The sequence below is a fragment of the Chlorocebus sabaeus genome, chromosome 18 (genome assembly GCF_047675955.1).
Source record: "Chlorocebus sabaeus isolate Y175 chromosome 18, mChlSab1.0.hap1, whole genome shotgun sequence".
Taxonomy (NCBI): domain Eukaryota; kingdom Metazoa; phylum Chordata; class Mammalia; order Primates; family Cercopithecidae; genus Chlorocebus; species Chlorocebus sabaeus.
This window is the reverse complement of record NC_132921.1, coordinates 10,334,704-10,362,286: the sequence shown is the minus strand read 5'-3', so window position 1 is coordinate 10,362,286 and position 27,583 is coordinate 10,334,704. Positions and strand designations below refer to the sequence as shown.

General features: G+C 38.8%; 1 protein-coding gene across 5 annotated transcripts in view; it reads right to left on the bottom strand.

Moving 5' to 3' along the window:
* Positions 1–1,950: 1,950 nt before the first annotated feature.
* The window catches only part of RTTN (rotatin), a 198,292-nt gene continuing 172,659 nt past the window's right edge, over positions 1,951–27,583 (bottom strand). For 3 of the 5 annotated variants that reach the window (XM_037987994.2, XM_037987993.2, XM_037987995.2), the window contains 6 exons: positions 23,243–23,369; positions 19,241–19,443; positions 16,054–16,321; positions 5,327–5,430; positions 4,141–4,210; positions 2,741–3,156 (listed from right to left, as the gene is read on the bottom strand). In XM_037987994.2, the coding sequence (XP_037843922.2) occupies positions 3,071–3,156; positions 4,141–4,210; positions 5,327–5,430; positions 16,054–16,321; positions 19,241–19,443; positions 23,243–23,369 (858 nt within the window). In that variant the 3' untranslated portion in view covers positions 2,741–3,070. The other 2 variants (XM_008013806.3, XM_037987996.2) reach the window with 2 other exon arrangements.

Below are 27,583 nucleotides of genomic sequence, written 5' to 3'. Positions count from 1 at the left end.
AAAAAAAAAAAAAGGTACATTCAACTATTCATTTCTGAATGTTTTTAGGAAGAGTGGAAAAAGGGTCTAGCCAGGTCTGCTAACACTACTTTCCTACTAGCTTCCTGTTTTTAAAACTAATGGCTGCCTCCTCCCTCAAACTGCTCAAGGTCTTCAGTTCAGAAGCCTCAGCATCAACGTCTGCACTTCAAGTGTGATGTGGCACTACCGTTTTGTGCTTCCATAGCACACACAGTAACTCAGCCCACCAAAAATGCTAGGATATGGAGAAATTGGACACCATGAGGTACGAACTAGTCCCCTGCACCTATTTTCTGGATCCTTGCTTAAACTTGGACATGTGTGAAAGAAAAAACATTTGGTTCGCATTCAAGAGACACAGATTCAAGACCTGATTTCATCAGGCAGCAGTTAAGTTACATGAAATAATTTTTGTGTTCTAGGCAGTTTTCTGTAATCATGGGGATTAATCAGTGGTTCTCAAACTGTGGTGAGCAGAACCTGGAGAGCTTGCTAAAAATTCTCGTAGACATAGGCCTGCCTCACTGAGCCCAGGAATCTGCATTTCAGCGCACACACTTGAGGATTCTGATGCTGGTCCCCAAGCGAGAGGCAGGGCAGCTGCTACAGCAGTGGGCCAGTCACCTCAAGGCTCCTGCTGAAAGGTCCCCACTGGCTGATGGGTCACAATCCCAGGAGACCCAGTTGCAAGGACTGACCCCCAGGCTCTGGACCACAGCGTGTACCTGAGCTTCACATTCCTGGACACCAAGAGAGGCAAATGCAAGTTCCCCTAAAGCCCTGGGCCCTCTCCTTTCTCCAGGGTCTGCAGTCCCCCCTGGGCTTTGGCAGGTAACATCTCTGGGTGGTTCTGACTATTAGGCTACAGATCTCCCTCTGGCACTACTGTGAACTGCTAGGGAAAATGATCAGTTACAACCACCCTTCCTGGTTCCAAGAAGATGAGGTAGTGCCTACTCTGATACGTGAATCAGTCAATCAATGAACCATAGTATTATTTCCCCGAATACATTTTTGTTGAAAAATGGTGTTTACCTATAAGATTCAAATACAAAAGGAGATATTTCAGTGGGGGAGGGGGTGGTAGAGGGGCAGAATAAATGCTTTATAAAGAAAAGCCAAACTTACTCTTAGTTATCCTGGGTTCCAACCTCCACTTCACTGATAACCAACCATAGTCAATGAGCACATGACTTACCGCTCTGTGCCTCTGCTTATTCACCTGGAACACAAAAAGACATTAGTAGTATTTTAGAAAAAGATAGATTAAATGATAAAAGTTCCGAGAACAGTACCTGGGACATAGAAGGGGGAGTTATAAAGGAGTTATGAAGGAAGTTAGAAATTCATTTATTTATCAGTGAGGGCTGATTAGAGAATTCCAGAAAAAAGGCAAGGAATATAAGACACTGGGAGAAAAGGGAAAAATCATTCCCAAGACGCCTGCTCTCAGAATTGGCGAGTTTTCCACTACACATTAACTTGGGCGGCCCAGAAACTTCTGAGCTTCCTAGTCTTAGTTTTCAGATCTTGAATCAGTAATTCTCAGACATTACAAACTTAACTCTACTATTTCTGCATTTAACATAAATTTTGTCCTCATACTTCCAGCTTAAATAACATCATTGCTTATTTTATTGCTGTTAGCAATTTAACAGCACTTAAAATATGATTTTTAGTTTTTCTGAAAACATTAACCTAAATGCATATATATACATGTATATGACATATATGTATATGCAAACATATATATATTAATATTTCACCTTTTATTTCTCTTAGACACAATTTTCTCACTTTCAAAAGTGTTAGGAAAGTTGCTGAAAGTGATTAGTACTTGATTTTGGTTTAAGTGCTGAATTCAAAACTACAGGTTAAGTAAGATTATGTAATAGAGTACAGAGCTTGTTCCTCCTGCATTTTTTTTTTTTTTTTTTTTTTTTTTTTTTTTTTTGAGACAGAGTCTTGCTTTGTCACCCAGGCTAGAATGCAATGGCATGATCTCAGCTCACTGCAACCTCCCTGCCTCCCAGGTTCAAGAGATTCTCGTGCCTCAGCCACTGGAGTAGCTGGGATTACAGACACTCAAGACCAGGAATGGCTAATTTTTGTATTTTTAGGAGAGATGGGATTTTGCCATGTTGCCCAGGCTGGTCTCAAACTCCTGGCCTCAAGTGATCCATCCACCTCGGTCTCCCAGAAAGTTGAAATTACAAGAGTGAGCCACCACGCCCGGCCGTCTTCTGCATTTTTCAGTCTTACTCTATTCTTCATAATATTTTGGGCTGAGCTAAATTTGAACCCAGGCTTATATAGCCCCAATTCTATTTCGTTCTTCTTTATTATACAGCCTTGCAGAAGCCAAAGGTGAAGATTATAAATGTAATAAGAGTCATCTAGAAAGAAGGTAACATCACTAAAACTTGCCTAAGAAAGCTACTTACAAATCATGTACACTTACTTCCACACAGCCCTTTACAAATAATGCACACTTAACTTCTACATAGCCCCTTTCCAGTGTGGATGCTCTGGATAACAGAAGGTTTTGAAAATAAGGATTTGTACTGACAGAGCCAAATTTTACATCAGTTAAAATTTTAAAAAAAAAGAGAGAAAAAACCAGGACACAATGTCTTCTTTCAACTCTTAAAATTAATATTCATGAGACTGATAAAAGTCTGAAAGCAGCAATTATTAGTCAATTTTTAGTTTCTAAAAATATTATTTTATTAAATAACTGTTAAATAGGATTTTTACAAAATAAATGGCATAGAAAAGGGTAAAAATGTTTATGTTCCCAGAACTTGATATGCCTTTTCAACAGAAAGGAAAAGGCACAGATAGCTGTCAGCTGCTATTACTTCTGGAGAGCTGCCATGACCGGACAGTGTTGGAGTATCACCAGTTCTCTCTCTCATGGGAAAGAAGGGGATCAACACTTTGTAGAGAGGTAGCACGTCTTCAGGTAACAGCTGCTACACACAGCTGGCTTCAACTTGAGCTCCTCTGTTGATGGCTATCAGCTTCAAGGTGTAGCATCTCATGGCAATCAGGAAGAGTTAAGGAGCTGCACAAGGTTTTCAAGACATTTCAAATAATAGGCATTCAGAGGGTTTGCTTCTGAGTTTGGAAAAGCTGAAATAGAAAAATAAGAGTACAGAAATACTAGTTTATGGAGCTTAGTACTATACTTACAGGCACACACATAAACAAATATATATGAACAGGATTTATATATAATTTAAAGCTCTATTTAAGTTCTTGATGTAATAGTATTCCAGAATATTTTGCATTTTTAAAAAAATAAACAAGTTACAAAATTAATACATTTTTTAAATTAATAGCTTACCCAGAGTATTTTTTAAAAAGTACCCCCCATAATGGATACCATTAACTATAATTCCAAATGAATGCCATTACTCTTTTTTATGTACCATCCTTCCTAAAGCACAAACTTTAACTCAATTATTCACTAGCTCCAGAAATTCATGGTCACAGCTAAAACAAACTAAAACCTCCCCTGCTTAAAAAAAAAAAAAAAAAAAAAAAATCAGACTATAAAAACACAAATAACAAACAGATATATTACAGTACAGGGAAGACACAGTTCAGTGTTTTAGCACAAAAAATGTTCAGAGAATAATGCTCACTGAAATTTGGTGTAGCTAAAAATGAATAATGTGCTTTGAAAAGAAAGCCATCTCTAGTATTGTGACCACATCACAGGGAAACATGGATATAGGGGTAATAGGATCAATTCTTAGAAGACTGTCCTCCAGTTCCCTGATGTTAGATCCAAGTTTTCTGCTCACAGTTAATTCTAATTGGGCCAGTTCTTATCACTAAGAACATACTTCAGCACAGCGGTCACTGTTGGCAAAGAAAATTTAGTACAAAAATAAGATGAAGATCATAGATGCATTTTTAGAAACGATCACATCTTAAACCTTCATCTATCTATTTTATTATTTTTTAAAATGATATAATTAAAGCACATACTGAATATTGGCACATTTTACAATGCCATTTTGCTGTAGCCTGTCCAAATATCTCATTAATCAGAAAATTCACTTAACAGCTTCCAAGTTTAACTATAATCTCTTTCTTATTGCAACTTACTTTTCTTTGCTAAGGAGTATGCTTCATCCACTCTTCTTTTTACTGATGGACTTTTCAAAGCTGTTTTTGCCTAGAGATAATACAGAACAATCCATTAATTAGGTTTCTTGCCATGTGTTATCGATCATGATAGCAAAACACTAATTCTGCCCATTGCTAACTAGAGTATTAGACAGAATATTATGAAATAGAATAATATAACTAGAGAATTCTATCTTAGTATAATACATCCTATTGAGCTAATCCCCTTGCACATTCTGAAGTCTTGCCCATATCCTCTTATCTAACTTGATTCTTTCTCTATTCCCATTTTCTTTCTTCCTTTCTCTTTTACTCCTTCTCCCCTAATCTCAATTTGTTATTTTAAACTAGTCAACCTTGGTTTCAGTTTTTCATATTCCCTCGAACCTTAGATTTCTGATCACGTATACCAAATATTAGCAGTTGGCCAACAAATATTTATGGAGTGACTACAAAGTGCCAAATCCTGTGCTAAGCTCTGGGGATACCCAGGTGAGAATGCAGCAACAGCCTCTGTCCTGTGTATGTGACTCTGGCCAGCAAGGAGAAAACTGGCCCAGGCAGAGACAGTCAGTTGAGAGAACACCATTCTAGAATGGTTGTCTATCCTATTGTCATTTGGCTATTTAATCACTAGATATTTATGGGTATTTCTCTTGGGAATGAGATGTCTGCAATAAAACAGAAGTCCAAAGGCCAGAGAAAGAGTGGAATACACATGTCCACGTTGCCTGCTGTTTTCTCAGAGCAGGCTTTGTGCTGCAGTCTTACAAGAACTGAGCCAGAGAAACGGGAGTTATACAATTGGATAAAACTTTTGTTACTCGGTTTTACTTTAAGATGTGTTTTCCCTTGATACATCTTTTAGAAGAAACAATCTATACTAAAATTTCAATAATACAGGAAATCAATTTAAATTAAGAGGAAAAAATTCAGAGATTCTCTTCTAAACTGAGACATTCTGTGGAAATGATTAAATAAAAAGATTTCAACTGATGGTTTAACTAATTGTATGAATGAGCAGAGGGAACACGGGTCTTTGACTTTATGTCTGTTTTCTTTTGCTGTAATTCTTTTGACACCTTTGGATGTATTCTAAGAGTTTACACCTGGGTTATACTTGGTTGTCTGCTCCCCAGGTGGAACAATGATTTTTAAAACTGACCTTCTGATAATTGTAAATCAGAGCCCAAAGCGCAGCTGCTCCAATCCTCTGAGCATTTTGATTCTCACTTTCCAGACAGGCAGCAAGCATAGTAATGACTTTTTCTAAAAATGAACATATATTTTTAAAAAGTTCAGTCCCAGACACTGCATTGTATTCTTACCTTGGACTAGTCAGACACCCGCCTCTTTTCCCATTAGAATGCATGCACAAAGTTGGTATCACTAGACTATGGCAAAACCAATCTTTTACGTCATGTGGTATTTAGGAGGACAACTTCAAAACATTGTTTTCATGTCAGGCATAGAAGGGTCAAAGACACTGAGGTTGCCTCATTTTTTGGCCTGAATTCAACAAAAGGCACGTTCATTTAAAGACAAGTGTGCAAAAATAAGTATACAATTAGTTATATTAATGAGTTACTCAATTATAGCTAACATTTTGGCAGGCAGAAAAACCGATCTGCTTTCATGATAAATTATAGACTATAATACAAACATATCAATAGAATGAGCTACTATATAAAAATGATAATCAAATATCATACTGGTTGATCTTTTTTAAAAATGACTAGGGGCCGGGTGCGGTGGCTCAAGCCTGTAATCCCAGCACTTTGGGACGCCAAGACGGGTGGATCACAAGGTCAGGAGATCGAGACCATCCTGGCTAACACGGTGAAACCCCTGTCTCTACTAAAACATACAAAAAAAACTAGCCGGGCGAGGTGGTGGGCACCTGTAGTCCCTGCTACTTGGGAGGCTGAGGCAGGAGAATGGCGTAAACCCGGGAGGCGGAGCTTGCAGTGAGCTGAGATCTGGCCACTGCACTCCAGCCTGGGCGACACAGCGAGACTCCGTCTCAAAAAAAAGAAAAAAAATAAAAATAAAATAAAATAACAATAGTTGAAAAGAAAATATTTTACTCTTCTCCTCCAAAGGATCACAACTCCTCACCAGCAAGGGAACAAAACTGGACGGAGAATGAATCTGACAAAGTGACAGAAGTAGGCTTCAGAAGGTGGGTAATAACCAACTCCTCCAAGCTAAAGGAGCATGTTCTAACTCAATGCAAGGAAGCTACGAACCTTGAAAAAGATTAGAGGAATTGCTAACTAGAATAACCAGTTTAGAGAAGAACATAAATGACCTGATGGAGCTGAAAAACACAGCATGAGAACTTCATGAAGCATACACAAGTATCAATAGCAAAATCGATCAAGCAGAAGAAAGGATATCAGAGACTGAAGATCAACTTAATGAAATAAAGCATGAAGGCAAGATTAGAGAAAAAAGAATGAAAAGGAATGAACAAAGCCTCCAAGAAATATGGGACTATGTGAAAAGAAGAAACCTACATTTGATTGGTGTACCTGAAAGTGATGGGAAAAATGGAACCAAGTTGGAAAACGCTCTTCAGGTATTATCCAGGAGAACTTCCCCAACCTAGCAAGACAGGCCAACACTCAAATTCAGGAAATACAGAGAACACCACAAAGATACTCCTTGAGAAGAGCAATCCCAAGACACATTATCATCAGATTCATCAAGGTTGAAATGAAGGAAAAATGTTAAGGGCAGCCAGAGAGAAAGGTCGGGGTATTCACAAAGGGAAGCCCATCAGGCTAACAGCAGATCTCTCTGCAGAAACCCTATATAAACCAAAAGAGACTGGGGGCCAATATTCAACATTCTTAAAGAATTTATCTTTTCTTTTTGGAGGGTGAAGGGGATGGAGTCTTGCTCTGTCATCCAGGCTGGAGTGCAGTGGTGAGATCTTGGCTCACTGCAACCTCTGCCTACTGGGTTTAAGTGATTCTTCTGTCTCAGCCTCCCGAGTAGCTGGGAAACAGGTGGGCACCACCACACCTGGCTAATTTTTTTGTATTTTTATTAGAAACTGAGTTTCACCATATGGGCCAAGCTGGTCTCGAACTCTGGATCTCATGATCCGCCCACCTTGGCCTCCCAAAAGGCTGGGATTACAGGCATGAGCCACTGCGCTTGGCCCAAGAAAATAATTTTCAACCCAGAATTTCATATCTGGACATACTAAGCTTCGTAAGTGAAAAAGAAAACCCTTTACAGAAAAGCAAATGCTGAGAGATTTTGTCACCACCAGCCCTGCCTTACAAGAGCTCCTGAAGGACACACTAAATATGGAAAGGAAAAACTGGTACCAGCTACTGTAAAAACATATCAAATTGTAAATAACATCAACACTATGAAGAAACTGAATCAACTAACTGGCAAAATAACCTGCTAGCATCATAATGACAGGATCAAATTCACACATAACAATATTAACCTTAAATGTAAATGGGTTAACGCCCCAATTAAAAGACACAGACTGGCAAATTGGATACAGTCAAGGACCCACTGGTGTGCTGTATTCAGGAGACCCATCTCATGTGCAAAGACACACATAGGCTCAAAATAAAGGGATGGAGGAAGATTTACTAAGCAAATGGCAAGCAAAAAAGAAAAACAAAAGCAGGGGTGGCAATCTTAGTCTCTGATAAAAAAGATTATAAACCAACAAAGATCAAAAAAGAAAAAGAAGGGCATCACACAATGGTAAAGGGATCAATGCAACAAGAAGAGCTAACTATCCTAAATATATATGCACCCAATACAGGAGCACCCAGATTCATAAAGCAAGTTTTTAGAAACCTACAAAGAGACTTAGACTCCCACACAATAATAATGGGAGACTTCAACACCCGACTGTCAATTTTAGACACATCAACAGACAGAAAATTAACAAGGATATTCAGGACTTGAACTCAACTCTGGACCGAGCAGACCTAATAGAACTCTCCACCCCGAATCAACAGAGTACACATTCTTCTCAGCATCACATTGCACTTATTCTAAAACTGACTATACACTTAGAAGTAAAACACTCCTCAGCAAATGCCAAAGAACCGAAATTATAACAGTCTCTCACAGAACAGTGCAATCCAATTAGAACTCAGGATTAAGAAACTCACTCAAAACCGCACAACTACATGAAAACTGAACAATATGCTCCTGAATGACTATTGGGTAAATAACATAATTAAGGCAGAAATAAATTAGTTCTCTGAAACCAAATAGAACAAAGACACAATATACCAGAATCTCCGAGACACAGCTAACGCAGTGTTTAGAGGGAAATTTATAGCACAAAATGCCTACAGGTGAAAGGGGGAAAGATCTAAAATCAACACCCTAACATCACAATTAAAAGAACTACAGAAGCAACAGCAAACAAATTCAAAAGCTAGCAGAAGACAAGATCAGAGCAGAACTAAAGGAGAGAGACACAAAAAACCCTTCAAGAAATCAATGAATCCAGGAGCTGGCTTTTTGAAAAGATTAACAAAATAGATAGATCGCTAACCAGACTAACGAAGAAGAGAGAAAATCAAATGGACACAATAAAAAATGATAAAGTGGAGATCACCACTGATCCCACAGACATATAAACTACCATCAGAGAATACCGTAAACACCTCTACGCAAATAAGCTAGAAAATCTAGAAGAAATGGATAAATTCCTGGACACATATACCCTCCCAAGACTAAACTAGGAAGAAGTCGAACCCCTGAATAGATCAGTAACAAGTTCTGAAATTGAGGCAGTAATTAATAGACTACTAACCAAGAAAAGCCCAGGACCAGAGGGATTCACAGCCAAATTCTACCAGAGGTAAAAAGAGGAGCTGGTACTATTCCTCCTGAAACTATTCCAATCAGTAGAAAAAAAGGGAATCCTCCCTAACTCATTTTATGAGGCCAGCATCATCCTGATACCAAAACCTGACAGAGACGCACACAAAAAAGAAAATTTCAGGCCAATATCTCTGATGAACATCAATGCGAAAATCCTAATAAAATACTGGCAAACCAAATCCAGCAGCACATCAAAAAGCTGACCCACCAAGATCAAGGCAGCTTCAACCCTGGGATGCAAGGCTGGTTCAACATACACAAATCAATAAACGTAATCCATCACATAAACAGAACTAACAACAAAAACCACAGGATTATCTCAATAGATGCAGAAAGGCCTTCAAAAAAATTCAACACCCCTTCATGCTAAAAACTCTCAATAAACTAAGTATTGACGCAACATATCTCAAAATAAGTTATTTATGACAAACCCATTGCCAATATCACACTGAATGGGCAAAAACTGGAATCATTCCCTTAGAAAACCGGCATAAGGATGCCCTCTTTCACTGCTCCTATTCAACACAGTATTGGAACTTCTGGCCAGGGCAATCAGGCAAGAGAAAAAAATAAAGGGTATTCAAATAGGAAAAGAGGAAGTCACATTGTCTCAGTTTGCAGATGACATGATTGTATATTTTAAAAACCCCAAAGTCACAGCCCAAAATCTCCTTAAGCTGATAAGCAACTTCGGCAAAGTCTCAGGATACAAAATCACTATGCAAAAATCACAAACATTCCTATACACTAATAATAGACAAACAGAGAGCCAAATCATGAGTGAACTCCCATTCACAGTTGCTACAAAGAGAATAAAATACCTAGGAATACAACTTACAAGGGATGTGAAGGACCTTTTGAAGGAGAATTACAAACCATTGCTCAAGGAAATAAGAGAGGAAACAAATGGAAAAACATTCCATGCTCTTGGATAGGAAGAATCAATATCGTGAAAATGGCCATACTGCCCAAAGTAATTTACAGATTCAATGCTATCCCCAACAAGCTACCGTTGTCTTTCTTCAAAGAATTGGAAAAACTACTTTAAATTTCATATAGAACTAAAAGAGAGTCTGCATGGCCAAGACAATCCTGGACAAGAAGAATAAAGCTGGAGGCATCACACCACATGACTTCAAACAATACTACAAGGCAGGCTACAGTAACCAAAGCAGCATGGTACTGATACCAAAACAGATACACAGACCAATGGAACAGAACAGAGGTCTCAGAAATAATGCCACACATCTAGAACCATCTGATCTTTGACAAACCTGACAAAAACAAGCAACGGGGAAAGGATTCCCTATTTAATAAATGGTGCTGGGAAAACTGGCTAGCCATATGCAGAAAACTGAAACTGGACCCCTTCCTTACACTTTATACAAAAATTAACTCAAGATGGATTAAAGACTTAAACGTAAGACCTAAAACCATAAAAACCCTAGAAGGAAACCTAGGCAATACCATTCAGGACATAGGCATGGGCGAAGACTTCATGACTAAAACACCAAAGGCAATTGCAACAAAAGCCAAAATTGACAAATGGGATCTAATTAAACTAAAGAGCTTCTGTACAGCAAAAGAAACTATCATCAGAGTGAAGAGGCAACCTACAGAACGGGAGAAAATTTCTGCAATCTATCCATCTGACAAAGGGCTAATATCCAGAATCTACAAGGAACTTAAACAAATTTACAAGGAAAAAAAACAACCAAACAACCCCATCAAAAAGTGGGCAAAGGTTATGAACAGACACTTCTTAAAGGAAGACATGTGTATGGCCAACAAACATATGAAAAAAGGCTCATCATCACTGGTCATTAGAGAAATGCAAATCAAAACCGCAATGAGCTACCATCTGACACCAGTTAGAATGACGATCATTAAAAAGTCAGGAAACAACAGATGCTAGAGTGGATGTGGAGAAACAGAAATGCTTTTACACTGTTGGTGGGAGTGTAAATTAGTTCAACAACTGTGGAAGACAGTGAGGCAATTCCTCAAGGATCTAGAACCAGAAATACCATTTGATCCAGGCATCCCATTTCTGGGTATATACCCAAAAGATCATAAATCATTCTACTATAAAGATAACATGCACATGTATGTTTACTGCAGCACTATTCACAATAGCAAAGACTTGGAACCAACCCAAATGCCCATCAATGATATACTGGATAAAGAAAATGTAGCACATATACACCATGGAATACTATGCAGCCATAAAAAAAGGATGAGTTCATATCCTTTGCAGGGACATGGATGAAGCTGGAAACCATCATTCTCAGGAAACTAACACAGGAACAGAAAACCAAACACCGCATGTTCTCACTCATAAGTGGAAGCTGAACATTGAGAACACATGGACAAATGGAGGGGAATATCACACACTGGGCCGGTCGGGGGTTGCGGGGCTAGGGAACGGATAGCATTAGGAGAAATACCTAATGTAGATGATGGGTTGATGGGTGCAGCAAATAACCATGGCACGTGTATACCTATGTAACAAACCTGCATGTTCTGCACATGTATGCCGAACTTAAAGTATAATAATAATAATAATAAAAAAAAGCAGAAAAATGATCAAGGGATAGAAAGACAAATGCACAAAATTCCCTTAAGCATTAACTTATCTTAATAAAAGAATAATAAATACAAAAAGGAATGACTAAACATTTTAGAGAAATTTGTGGGTTTATGTTTCAGAGAAAAATGTGTTTTAAAGTTATATCAACACACAAGATACACTCTTTTTGCAAAGTGAGCCCGAGTAGTAAATCAAGACTCACTAATTAATTCTGTATCATCACCTACCCAGAAACAAGCCATGTAAGTAGCTTGTAGATGCAATTTATCACGTGTGGTTATAGCTGCAAGTGCTACTCATTAGGGCACATCAAATGTCCCCTTACTAATCAAATGTCCACTTACCTGCGTAGCATCAAGTGATGTTTTTAAATGTTGTCCCAAACACTCAGAATATATAACTCCTATGATCTAAGTAAGTTTATAACTCCTTCAACCAGCTGCTATCTCTTAAAGCATTTTTAATAAAGTACTGTGTGTGTATGTATATATATATAGGTCAATTAATGTGGTGGGCCCCTCTGATAATGCAAGTGGACTGACTTTTTTAACAAAACAAATGTTATTGTGAAACATGCATATTACAAAGCAATAAAACAATTTTGGGTTTAACAAGTAGCTCTGAATTCTCATATAAATATTTAAATAACCTCAAGCAAATATACAGCAGTAAATTGTAAATAATTAGAAAGTAATGAGCTTTGAATATTACCTTCTTAATATAACTGGTTTAATTATAAGTTTAGGGATGTCAGTTTGGCAATTACAATGAGTTGTCAGTTATGATGACATTAGTGTCTTAGAAAAGTTCTTAAAGTTTTTACCCATCATTTCTTCAAATATTTCCTCTCCCATTCTCCTAGGACACTTCATTGAACACACAGACTGTGTTGATATATCTGCTGTGTCACTTACCTGTGATTCTTGTAATCCTTTCTCATTTTTTTAGCTTTCTCTGCTGCATTCTGGATAATATTTTTCTAATCCATCTTCTAATTCCTAAGTTCTCTGCTATACCTAACTTGCTGTCAGACATGTATATTAAGTTTTCAATTTTGGCTACTGAAGTTCTAGGTTACTATTGTAAAACAGAACTTCCTACAATAATGGAAATACTTATATCTGTGCTATTTAATAAGATAGCCACTAGCCACATGTAGTGAGTACAACTGAATAATTTTAATTAGTTTAAATTTAAATAGCTACATGTGGCTGATTATCATACTGCACAGTAAAGTTCTTGAAGTTCTGTTTAGTTCTTTTCAAATATTTCAACTTGTCAGTTTCCCATTTCCTAAAATTTTCAAGCTTGTCATTTATTTATCTAAATATGGTATAATTAAAGTTATTTTTAAACCCGTGCTTTGTAATTCCCATATTCAAAGTCTGGGCAGATAGGCTGGTATTTTTATCCCTCTGCTGTTTCTTACTACATGTTGCCATGTCTCCTAATGTGCTTGATTATCTCTAACTTTGTACTGGTTAATGCTTTTGAAAAATTATTTGTAGAGGTTCCCTGAGGCCCAGTATGAACTTGATTTTCATCCAACACTAAGGCAGTTTGCTTCTGCTAAGTACCCAGAGGCACCATCAATCGAAGGCACCTCAAGCCAAGTTTATGGCCAAATTTGGGTGCAGAGCCCTGTCAGAAGCAGTCTGTAGTACCCATTCTCACATTTTTTTTCCTCTTCTTTACAGTCTCCTTCATGAAGTTTGGGAAACCAACTTATTTCTGACTCATCTATCTATTAAGAGAATGATTCTTTGGAGGTCCAGCTTAATACAAGCAGGATAGCCAGTAAGCATCCCCACTGTGGGGAATCGCGGCTTCTGTTCTCTCACCCCTCAATACTCCTCAACAAAAGCCAAGCACACAATTTTGGCCAATGCACTTGGGGCAAAATAATTTTCTATATACTTCTTACTTGTCTGGGCAAGACTTTCAATCAAAACTGGCCTGGAAGTTTCTCAGTATCTTTTCAGTTTTATTATTATTTTGAGGCACACGTCAATACAGCTTCTCTAGCAGCATGTTACTGTTGTTTTCAGAGGAGACTTAGTGTGGCATTACCAGAAACAAGGAATGTTCCAGATCTTTTTTTTTTTTTTGGGGGGGGGGAGATGGAGTCTCTGTTGCCCAGGCTGGAGTGCAGTGGCATGATCTTGGCTCACTACAACCTCCGCCTCCCTGGTTCAAGCAGTTCTCCTGCTGGGACTACAAGGTGCCCACCACCATGCCTGGCTAATTTTTGTATTTTTAGTAGAGGCAGGGTTTCACCATGTTGGCCAGGCTGGTCTCGAACTCTTGACCTCAAATGATCCACCCACCACAGCCTCCCAAAGTGCTGGGATTACAGTTGTGAGCCACTGTGCCCAGCCCCAGATCAATTTTTACCAGCAAGGTCAAGCTCCACTGCACACTTCACTCCTGACGATTTAAACCAGATGTGTGGGTGCTACCAACCAGAGGCAGCCTTTCCTGGGAGACTTTTAAGCTGGCTGACTCTGCTAGGCCTCCTCTGTAGATCCCCAAGTGGAAAGGGAGGCACAGCCTGTGACATCCTTTTATAGTTCCTATAGAAACTGCACAGCTGATGTCTATTATCTTACCCCTGCCTCAAGCCCACTGATCTCTAGTCTGTGAGGGTAGGGGAAGTTTCTCACCAAAGTTTGTCCATCTGCTTTAAGCTCATGAAGGAGAAAAAGCATTGCTGACTACAAAGAAATGGTAAAAATAATTCTAGAGGGATCTAGAAGTGGAAAATGCATACTTATCTCCTTCAGTTCCCAAAAAGCCTGACCTTTTTCCAACTCTCAATAATAAATTGGAGTAAGTAGTCCCCAGAGAAAAAAATCATTCTTAGAAAGGTGAATAAACAATATCAGATGTTACTGAGTCGCTGCTATATACCAAGAATGGCCACAGACACTTCACAGGTTCTCTCATTGCCCTGAGGAGGGATTATCATTACCCTCATTTTACAAATGTGAGGGCTGAAGCAGATACAGTGGGAGAGGATGGAAATAAAACCAGTGATGCACATCACGCAGCAACAGAGAGCGCAGCATCAGCACAGCAGCCAGTGGAAGGCAGAGTACAAAATCCACAGTAAGGTTAAGTCTGGTACAAGCTAACTGAACTTTAAACATCTTTCCATATCATATCTAGCAGCTGATTATCAGAATGCTTATCAGAAAAATAGAATCACAACTATATACACCACAAAATGTAAGAAGAATCATTTTCGTACACTTAGAAAACCCTTGATTTCACAGAAAAATGCCTCTGAGAAAAGATTAAGTGAAAAACATGAAAGAACAAGAGAATGAATCTATCTTAAACATTTATCATGTACCAGAAATAGTGCTAGGCACTTAATGTGTGTTTATAAACTGATTCTTAACCAAACCAAGAATAGTGGGCTTCTTTTATAGATGAAGAAGCTGGGCCCAGCGAGGCTGTGCCAGGCGACCCTGGAGTGATGCCCTGGGGCTGGCATTCAAGACCAGGCACGTAGGGGTCTGCAGCCCACCTTCTGTTTTTCACTAGAACACATGTCTTTTATAAAACTCACTCCCCGCGAAATTCACATACTCCTCACAGCGATAACACATGGTTGCAGAAAAAGATCTTTCCAATTCTTTTTGCTTCAATTTTTTTCTGAATCCTTACCAATCCTCGCCTCCATCTGTCCTACGTCTCAGAGAATGGAGTCTCTGCAAGGCTAACTGCGCTATCTGATCTCAAGCCCTGAACTCTCTGGTCTGCTTAGCATCTCTCTCAAGCATCAAATATTTATTGAGTGCTCGCTAGTTGTAGGCACAATTCTAGGTGCTATACATAAACAAACAAAGCAGACAAAAACCTCCTGACCCCATAAGAGCTCACTTTCTAGTGTGGGAAGACTAGGAATAGACAGATACATGAAACACATACTCTTATCAGATGGCAATAATACTATGGAGGGAAATAAAACCAGGAAAGGACATAGTGAGGAGGAGGAAAGAGAAGGCAGAAAGAAGGGGTTGGGGCTATTATATTAACACGTGGTTCTGGAGAGGCTTCACTGACATAGTAGCATTTGCTTGAAGATGCAGAGGAGGGGTGGGGGAGTTAGAGGAAGAGCAAGGAGAGAGGAGAGCAAGCAGAAGGTAAGGCCAGGGAGCCCTCGTCCACGACTCCCCTTCCTCCAGGTGTCCAGTATGCGCACTGGAATGACATGATTTGCTAACCTCAGGAGACTCCAGGCAGCCCACGGAAGGCTGAAGCCATGCCTGATTCACTCCCATGCCTTCCACAGTGCCTTGAACACAGTGGGTGCTTAATAAATACTTAGAAAATTATTTATAAAATTATTTGGTGTTGATCTGAACACAAAATATGAATAACTACATATATAAACATATGCGTGCGTGAATACTTACCATTAGCCAGGATCTTGGGTTTATTAGCAGGACTGAAGCAAATATTATGAAAGATAAGAAGAGGCAATAAAGGGCTGCTCTTGTGCTTATATTTGCTCATCTCTGTTAGTAAGTCTAGACAGCCATCAAGCCTCAGAATCATTTGTTGCCCATCTTCTCCAAACGATATATTCAGGAGTAACTTCAACCAAAGAATAGTCAGATTACTGAGATGTTTATTTCCTCCTTTTGGCAATGCTAGAGAGAGGAAGTTCTGTAAGAAGTTACTCTGTGGATAAATAGAGAGAATATTATTTTCTTCTCATCTTTTTCGTTATTTTCCTAGTTCCTTGGTGAACGATTAACTAACATTCTGATATACTCTTCCCCTACATTAATTTCTCCTTTCTAATACCTTCTGAATACTCCATCTATATTATTTCCAAGTATAAGTGAAATAGGTAAGAAGAACAAAATAGTGCTCAAGTTTTAATTCCTGCTAATTTTTTCCTCATGATGGATGAAGTATACTATAGTTAACTCTTAATTATTTAGAATTGATAATTAAGTTTGGAGATTATTTCAGGCCTCTTGAGTTTTCTCTTTTCTCTGCCTTCTGGTGATTTTGCTAGTCATTAAAAGCTACTCTAAGGAAGGAAAAAAAGGAAAAAATCCAAATCAGTCTTGAATACTAGTTAACAACTCTGGAAGTAGTGAGGGCATTTTGAATCATTGTAGCTACAGGTGTTGTTGTTTTTATCACATCTATAGATACATCTTACATTCACTTTATCCCAGGTACTTATCATTACAAGTAAGAATTTCTGATGGCTACATGTCATTCTATTACGCTTACAGATGAGAAAGCTCTATTATTTGCACTGTAAGAGTCTTTTCAGCCTCCAAATAAAGACCCTTCCACAAAACCCCACCAAACCCTTAACTATAAGAAAGATAATAAATTATTTAGACTAATCTATACGCAAAGTATAAAAGTGCTACATCAAGCTGCAGCCCATGGCAGCATGGAAACCACAGTTAGGTGGACATTTTAGAAATGAAATGCAATCACTTAACTTTTATGATTGCACAGAATAACTCCTCTCTCTCTGTTTAAATCTGCTCCAGTTTATCTCTTAGGATTTCCTAGACCAAAATCAAGATGTTGGCTTTAATCTATAAAATAAACTTAACGTTTTTATACAAAAGGACTCTGAGTGTTAAGAATGAAATGAGCTACAGAAATATTATCAACATTACCCACACAATAAGTAAACTGTAAAATTACATGCCCACTTTCAGCTGCATTTGCTGTCACTTACACCTACTCTCAGCCAAATTGATAGTTTTTAGATTCAACTCTTGCTGGATTTGGGACTGACAAGGGTGACAGAGTAGATGTCAGTGCTCTCAAATGTAAATGTGCTGTGGGCACTACTTTTTTTTTTTTTTGCTGCTTCTAAAGATGTTTTCAGACAATTTTATACACCAGGTAGAATATGTATACCATGGTAGAAAACAAAACAAAACAGGATATTTCAGAGCCTGAGTTGTACAACAGCACCTGCTGCATTTTCTATGTCCTACAGATGAGTAATGAAGAAGTAGAAGTGTTAAGCGTCTGGGCTCATTATTACTTAATGCAGCAGAGGAAGTCTCAGGCATTTCCTAATTAGAGCAGAGGAAAAAGACTTGATTAATCTGTCCCTGGAAGGAGAGTCTGATCACACTTCATCAAAATATTCTTAAGTATACCACTAGAATAACAGATTAAGAGTTGAACATATCTTAGAGATTATTTTGTTTAGCCCAAACGAAGCTGAAAGAGAATAGGTCTCCAGCTCAAGGTCAGAGACCAGACTCGAGACTGGTACTTACATTCCTTCTGGGGCTCCCACTTAGCTTCCCACTAACATGCTCCATAAGGAAGTGGTGGGAAGCACTGCCCCCGCTCTTCTCTCACATATGCAGAATCTCTCATTCTTATGGATGCTAATCACATATATCCAGTTCAAGAGAATGTCTCATTTTGGAAATAATGTATATATATGAATACATATATGAAGAAAATATATTCAAATATATATACATGTATGACATACATGAACAGATACATGAAGAAAATATCCAGCCATGTGCTGGTAAATAAACAACTGATTGTAGTGAGGGTAGAAAAGATCTACGATTTGTACAGTTCACAGAATTACATGGTGTGACCCTCTCACTGTGGCTGATTTCAAAATAACAATGTAACATCAACTGGAATTTTTATAAAATTCCTGCAAATTTAAGATGACACTCATGAGTCAGTAGGAGGCTGGCTCCAACGCGCCACTGAAAACATCTTTCCTTGGTGAGATTGATCTTTCCATTTCCTTAGAAAAACCTATCTTTCTATTTATGTGGTGATAACAAAATATCTTCTGAGGAGTTCAGGGAGAAGAAACAGTGGAGGAAAACGAGACTCAATTCTTATAAATCTTCTCAACTTTTACAATTTATCTTGGCCTTCAAATAAAAGAAATGGAAGCACCCAAATTACAATACTATTAAGTAATATATAATCTGATTACACTCAAATTTGAAGGGATTTTCCTAATTAGGGATTCTGTTTATACACATCTAAATACAGAATCTGAGTGCACATGTGTACCAGAATTTATGTAACTCATTACATCCCTTTTAAATTACCTTAAGTTAAAATCAGTGATGAGGAGTCTAGTTTGGGAACTGGAGTCCTAGAGAACTCATAAAATTGCTTAATATGCCATAAGGAAGTTAAGGTCTAACTGGGGGAAGTGGGCTGTGATTTCATAAACCATTTTGTCAATGAAATTAAACTGAAATTGTTACTGCTCAATTTGGTCTGTTTAAAGACCAATATACTACTTTTATTATCTCCAATAAATGTAAGACAGCTATCGTTCTAAAACCCTCATTTTTGAGAATGATAAAACACAATCCGAAAGCTAAGAAGATCAGTGAGAAGGAAATGGCATGACTCTACTCCAGCTCCTGTCCCTCTGCACGTGTCATCTATCAACTGGCTTTAAACAAAGTGAACCTCTTAACCCTTTTATAATCCTTTAAAATAAAATGCCTCAAAATTATAATATATTAATCTTAGAAACTGAGTTGTAAACTTTTGATTGGAAAGATTATTTCACTGAGTACCCTTTTAAGATATGAGGGGAGTTTAAGTGCTTACCTTCTGAATTACTCCTTTACAGTCATGCGACAAGGCCAGGTTTGAAAGAAGCATAAAAACCATCTGCTGAACCGTGGTGTTCTCCAGCGGCATCTGGGAAGCCAGCTTGAGGACACACAGCATCAGAGAGTTGCTCAGGGCTCCTCTATGTGTAGCTTGAACAGGGTGTTGTCCACAACTTGACCAACAAAGAGAACTGCAACCTTCAAAAATAACAGTCTATCACGATGTCTTCTCAGTTTCCCTGTTTAGTTTTTGAAGACACTTAAGTGGCAAAGCATATCTGTCTATCAAAATGACTTGGCCATTAACCTGTGAACTGCAAATTAGCAATAGAGGCTAATGTTGGTGTCTACATGCAACCTAATAGATATACTGTCTCAATGAGGGCCTAATTATCTCAATAAAGCACTTTAAGATACCAGGTTTATTTTTTAAAAAAGAATAAAATAAGCATACTAGGGTTTTTAATAGTTCCTAAAAAAAACATCTAAATAAAGGCCTGTGTAGAGGAACAGAATTTTAGAAATGGGAGATAACTTGTCTAATGCCTTCATTTTACATAACATACAAATAAGGAACATAATATCCCTGGGAAAGGGGACAGAACAAATACTATTTTCTATATTTGGTCAACAAAGATATGGAGCTCAGAAAAGCCAGTTTGTTGCTCAAGGTCACATAGCTTAGAATGGCAGGAGCCAGCAGTGGCATCTACAGGTTTTCCAGGGTCCAGTGTTTCTCAGGAAATTAAGTAACTGAATGAGACTTACTGAGGGAGAAAAAAGAAATTGGAAATACATTTTAATGTTAAATCAATAAGACTGTATTATATGTAAACCTAAGGTATAACTGACTTGTGAAAGTTCATACAAGGAGGCCAACTTAAGCACAAATTGATCAGAATCCAATACATTCTGTAAAAGAAACTCACAAAAGATGAGTAAACAAACAAAAGACACACTAGTAGAGCTGGAAAATGCACTGAAAGGAGACATTCCCACCAGACCTAAGGAATGGAGAAAGTTAACAGCACAGAATGAAGACAAGGACAATCCTGTACACATATGCTTCAATGATAATTCAAATTCAAGAGTCTGAGGTCTGTTTCTATCTCTTTGTGCTGACTGCAGACAATCTGAGTTGGGTATCGAAATGGACAGCTCCAGAGGTGTGAGATTATTCAAAGAATAAGCCATCATCAGCATCTGGCAGTAACTAGATGGCCTTTTAACTGTTTTGAGTTCCAGTCCCTTCTCTGTATAACCTTTGATATTTAGAGACCCCAGTTGCTGGGCAACTGAGTGTTGTTAGAAGAAAGCACAAAAACTTGCTAACTAGTCAAATCTTAACTTTATGACCATACATTTTAAATGGGTACTTAACACTGCCAGCACTCCTACTTTCCTTCCTCTAAAAACAGCAACTTCACACTTTCTCCTCTTCTCACATCACCTCTACTCCTTGTCTTTGCTCATTCTTAGTGGTCAATGTTCTCTCCTAAATGAAGAAAGCAGAAGTATTCAAAATGGGAATTTTCTCATCATTCCCATCAAGTCTACCAGCCTTCCTAAATCCATATCCTTCCTCTCAGCCTTCCCTCTGCTTCTGTTGTCCGCTGTGCTCTAGCTGTCACCTCTCTTATCCTCTCAGGCTGGGCTCTTACCTGTACTCTTTCCTATACCTCATTCTCCCAATCCCTTAAGTTAATAAACATGCCTTAAAAACATACATTTTTAAAAATGAGCAAAAACTCCTCCCTTCACTCCACATCTGTTTCTTGCTGTTGCTCCATTTCTTTGTCCTCTTAAGAGTAGAACATTTTGGAAAAGCTGTCTCCTCTACTTCTTCATCTTCTCTCCTCAACCCACACTAAGTAGGTTTCTGTTCCAGCACTACACTAAAATTACCCTCAAGGTCCAAAAGAACATCAGTGCTGCTAAGTCCAATGGCCACTGTTTCTATCCTCACTTTAGTAGAATTTTCTACGGCATTCCACACAACTGAGCATGCCCTTCTCTGACTTCCTGTGACTGTGCACTGGAAGTGCTGCTCCATCTCACTGGCTGCTCCTTCTCTCTTTTTTTCTGCTGGTTTCTCATCTTTTGATTAATTCCAAATGTTAATGTGCCTCAGAACTCGGTCATGGATTTCTGCTTCTCCATCTACACATTCTCCCTGAGTAATCTCAAATAGCCACAGGGCTTTAAATACAATCTATACGACAACGACTCCTGTGGTAGCCAGCCTCCAAGATGGTCCCAGTGGCTCCTGCCTCTGTACCAGGGTTGGTATGTGTGACCCACAGGAGCTGGGAGTGCTGCTCAGTTGCTTCTGAGACTGGATTATAAGAAACTATAACTTCTGCCCTCGGCCTACTCACTCTGGGTCGTTTGAGACAGCCCTAAGCAGCAAGGAATTGAGGCTCCCATAGTCACACTGGATCCTCTATCCCAGTCAAGACTTCAGATGATTGCAGAGGCTCTGAGCGAGGACCACCCAGATTAGCCATTCCCAGATTCCTGAGCCACAGAAGCCGTGGCATAATGAAATGATTGATGCTTGCAGATGCTAAATTTTAGAGTAATTTCTTTTGCAGCAATAAATAATAATATTCCCAACATTTTAAATCTTCAAACTTACCTCTAGTCTCCATTGAATTCAACTCCAACTTACTATTTTCACTTTGGTGAACATCAACACCTCAGACTAAACAAGACCAAAGAGAACTCCTGATTCCTACTTCTTTCTCACTTCAAGTCTGCTTCTTTCAAATCTTCCCCATTTTAGTAAATGGCACTACTGTGCACTCAGGCTCATTTCTCCAAATGAAGTTCACCCCGGACGCCTTTTTTTCCTTCCTACCTTCCACAACAGGTATCCTTGACTCTATCTTTGAGCTATATACTGAATCTGCCTACTTCTCTCAATCACTCCAGCTACCACTCAAGCCCAAGCCACCATTATATCTCCATGAGAAGTCTCCCTGCTTCTAGACTTGCTCCCAATCATCCATTCTCCACATATCGCCCACGGTAATTTTTCTTTTCTTTTCTTTTTCTGTGAGACAGAGTCTCGCTCTGTTGCCCAGGCTGGGGTATTAGTGGCATGATCTCGAATCACTGCAACCTCCGCTTCCCAGGTTCAAGTGATTCTCCTGCTTCAGCCTCCTGAGTAGCTGGGACTGCAGGCATGCAACATCATGCCTAGTTAATTTTTGTATTTTTAGTAGAGACAGGGTTTCCTCATGTTGGCCAGGCTGGTCTCAAACTCCAGACCTCAAGTGATCCGCCTGTCTGGGTCTGCCAAAGTGCTGGGATTACAGGCGTGAGCCACCACACCTAGTCTAATCTTTCTGAAACACAAATTAAATCATGCTTACAACTGCCAATGTAATCTTGTTACACTCACATAACAATCCTGTTACACTCACATAAAAATCCAAACTCCCTACTGTGGCCCCTGAGGCCCTACATGACCTGTCCTCCTATCTCATTTCAGATCACTCTCACCAGAACTCACAATGCATGGCCCACCGCAGGCTCTTGACAAAATGTCTATCGAGTGCATGAGCGAAAGAGGAGCCCTAGTGATATCGTGTATCATCAGACCAACTGTTGTGAGAACTAACGTTCTTCACGCCAGTCTCCTGCTCTAGAATCTATAAAAAGTTCTAACCTTCACTTGGCTTTTGAGATCTTACATTATAATTTTTATCCTCTCAATTTTCCTACTAAACTCAATTTCTCGTTGCCAGATAATCAGACCAATCCTCCCTCTCTATTCCCCGCACTGCCAGTGACTCTCTCATGGCAACAAACACACTAAAATATCTGTCTGCTCTCATAATACCTACGAGGAAGCTTGCCTTTGCCCATCATAGCCTCAATAAATCAGAGAAATACTTCAAAATACGTATTAGTTTTTCCAGTCCACCTTAACGACATTTATAAAACTAGTATTTTGGTATATTATTGAAAGGCAGTATTGGATCCTATTTACCATTTGGAAAATTTGCAGTATAGACACAAAGGAGCTGCAGAGAAATTTGCATCAATGAATCATCCATCAAAATCCAAGGCCAGAGAGAGTGCAAGACAGGCACAAGGTGAGCTTCAAGAGCTGCTTCCTGTTGAAGGAAGGGAAAACGACAGCATTAGTCTGAATACATGAAAATATAACATTAAAATCAAAACAACAACAAAAAGCCACCAACATAAGACACAAGGAGAATCCTGTGGCTGTCTTCAGCATCCTGCCCCACCTCCACTGGGCTCCACACATGGTGGCCCTGACCACGAGCCTGACCAATCTCAGGAAGTCCCTTCAACACCAGGGTGGTTAAGATGTGCCACTAAGGTAGGACGCATAGAAAACAGCCTTTGTAACATGTAAATTAAACAGCAAAGTGATATCTCACAACACTGAATAAATTCCTGTAAATGCTATGAAATGGCCAGAAGTGAGAATTTCTGGTTAAACTTTCTGATCAACTCTGAGTCCTCCTTGCCCGCCCTCTCTCCCTCTCCCCCACTCTCTGTGTGTGTGTGTGTGTGTGTGTGTGTATATACTCAAAGTAAATCACAATTTTTGAGTAATTTGAATATATAAAATTCAGTCTAAATATTATGATAAATCAATAAATTCCGAAGTAACTCATCGAGTCTTTATTACAAAGATCAGTTACCCCAGGACAATATTGCAGATAAAATACAGCTGTTTAAGTGCAGCAATATCTGTTTTAAATGAACAAGAATCCTGAGGTAATTCGTAGACCCATGTTTATGCATGTGAGCATGCACATAAATACACCCTACACAATTTCACATAGCATCAAGTGGCAGAATAGGAGAAGTGAGTCCCAATGTTTGACACTTCCCATAAGCACTGAGGTCATTCCCAGTGCTCTCCCTGAAGCCCTTCCCATGTTCACCACTCTCTGTGGCACACAGCCCTCCATCTGCAGCAGACGACCTTGTTTACTATTTCATAGAGAAGACAGAAACGATTAAGTACAAACTCCTTTATCTACTCTGCCATTCTGTCCACATAGTTTATCTGTATTTTCATCCATTCATCCTTCCTGTCTGCCTGGCAGTGACAAAGAGGTGTTCCACTTCTTGCCTGCCAGAGATTCATACATTCAACTGTGTTCTGGAGCACAGCTCTTCCTGCCTCCTCAGGGATCTTAATCCACCAGTTAGTTCTCCTCTTGCTATCTCTTAAACAATTCGTCCCCAATTTGCTCATTTCTGTGCCTGTATTCAAGCAGTTTACATGTTAAGAAAAACAAACATACTCATTTCCTTTCATCCTATATGTCCTAAATTATTAATGCCACTTTTCATGACCAAACTTCTACATCATTATTGCTATAATTTCCCCGTCTCACATTTAATCTTAGGTCATTTCCATTTATTTTCTGCCCTAAAGATTCTACTGAGGCCACTCCTACTTTTGTGGTTGCCAACAACACTTAAGCACTGTAGCACTTGCTGTATGTCTCTTCTTTCTTAATTTCCATGCTGCTGCTCTATCTTGGATCATCTCTGACAGTCTGGATATTTGTCCCTGCCCAAATCTCATGTTGAGTTGTAATCCCCAGTGCTAGAGATGAGGCCTGGTGGGAGGTGTTTAGATCTCGGGGGCGGATTCCTCATTGCTTGGTGCTTGCCTCAAGACAGTGAGTGATCTCATGAGATCTGGTCATTTAAAAGTGTCCAGCACCTCCTTGCCAGCTCGCTCTCTCTCTTGCTCCAGTTCTAGTCATGTGATGTGCCTGTTCCCCTTTTGCTTTCTTGTCATGATTGGAAGTTTCCTAAGGTCTCCCCAGAAGCAGATGCCACTATGCGTCCTGTATAGTCTGCAGAACTGTGAGCCAATTAAACCTCTTTTCTTTAATAAATTACCTAGTCTCAGATATTTCTTCATAATAAGGCAAGAATGGCCTAATGCAATCTCCAAATCCCTTCTCCAGTATTCCTTTCTCAGTTGTTTTCTGCCCTCTCTTAAATGTTCCTATTTTCCAAAGATATGACCTTGGTTTTCATTACATACTTTCTTGGGAAATTTCAACAACAGTGAGGACCACAAACACCATCTACACATTGACAAGCCATTTTTCACCTGGATGCCCGTAAGACTCTTGAGGCTAGCACGTGCAAGCAGGAATGTCGGGTCTCTCACACCTGTGTTCTGCTCTATTATGCACTCTTAATGCATCATAATGCAGCAGCTTAAACTGGAGTTTGGAAGTCATTCTACATTCCTCCTCTTTTCAATGCCTCCAGTTTACTCCCTACCCTTCTTCTCTTTTCTACCTGCTCAAGTTAAGGTGTCATCATCTCTTGTCTGGACTATGACAGTCCCCTCCGTCTAACCTTATCCACTGTTTAATTCATTTACCTCACAGCCACCATGATCCTTCCAGTATGAAAACCCCTTAATGTTATGCATATGCAAACAGCAGGGTGGGGTGGCAGTGGGTGACCTGGTGAATTACCCAATAGTGGTCAACTATTAATAATGAGAACATGCCATACACCTGATAAAAGCTGAAATTGAAATTAAGAATCTCTACCTCTATAAAATTATATTTACACTCAAGGATAATCTAAGTATTCTTTGGATTTACTTCTTATTAAACAACTTAGAAATACAGAAATGCTTTGACTTATTGAGATATTATACTTTTATAAATGCCTAATGTGATACAAATTGAGCACAATATTTATAACTAGTAGCCAGGTTAGCATTTCATAAATCTTTATAGGTAGATCCTACATGTAAAGTATTCCAGAGTATTTCATTGAATAAGGTGTCATGAATGAATATTAACTGCACACACACATGAAATTTATATATTCACATATACACATGAATACTGACTGTACATCCAGTCACAAGCATAATATCATAAGCATGAAGGAATCATAAGTTTATTAATGGCACTTTTGTTTTGAGAAAAAGTTCACATAAATTGATATATGGGGAATTTTAATAAAATGTATAAATAAATACTTAATTTCCATCAAACTACTCTGAAATATTAATTGTGAGTCATGGCTCTGGCTTTTTAACATCGTGTAAGGAGTAAGTGTGTTCAACATGTCCCTTTTCCAGATGTGGTATGGTTTTTCCAGTTGCGCTCTTACCACAAGAGCAAAACAGGTAAAAATTTAAAAGGCAACAAAAGCTTCTATAATTTATCTTTGCTTTCTATATTAAAGCTTTAATTTAGTATTTTTTAAATTTTATTTTCGTGGCCAGCTCTTATAAAGAATAATCTAGTATTTCTGCATTAAAGCATTAATCTAGTATTTCAAAAGTGTTGTAAAACTATAGACAAAGCAAATCATAGTGTTCAAAAGATTATATCCTCTATAGCAGTACTGATACAATGGTTTAAAATCTCATCAATGCTTACAGACAAAGCAAAATATCTCAGTGATTTCCAGACAGAGGGGCTGTGTAAATGGTCACAGGGAGTCAGCAGAGCTAGAAGCAACTTCCTCTCAGTGGATGTGGCCACACTAGGTAGCAGTTCTAACTCTCTTCTCCTTTGAAGCAGGAAACTCTTATTTCCTTACAGATACAGATAGTTTCATGTATTTCCTTCAGAGTTGTTTTGACAACCCATGTGCAAAAATCACAAGCATTCTTATACACCAGTGACAGTCAAACAGAGAGCCAAATCAGGAATGAACTTCCATTCACAATTGCTTCAAAGAGAATAAAATACCTAGGAATCCAACTTACAAGGGATGTAAAGGACCTCTTCAAGGAGAACTACAAACCACTGCTCAGTGAAATCAAAGAGGACACAAACAAATGGAAGAACATACCATGCTCATGGATAGGAAGAATCAATATCGTGAAAATGGCCATACTGCCCAAGGTAATTTATAGATTCAATGCCATCCCCATCAAGCTACCAATGAGCTTCTTCACAGAATTGGAAAATACTGCTTTAAAGTTCATATGGAACCAAAAAAGAGCCCGCATCTCCAAGACAATCCTAAGTCAAAAGAACAAAGCTGGAGGCATCACGCTACCTGACTTCAAACTATACTACAAGGCTACAGTAACCAAAACAGCATGGTACTGGTACCAAAACAGAGATATAGACCAATGGAACAGAACAGAGTCCTCAGAAATAATACCACACATCTACAGCCATCTGATCTTTGACAAACCTGAGAGAAACAAGAAATGGGGAAAGGATTCCCTATTTAATAAATGGTGCTGGGAAAACTGGCTAGCCATAAGTAGAAAGCTGAAACTGGATCCTTTCCTTACTCCTTATACGAAAATTAATTCAAGATGGATTAGAGACTTAAATGT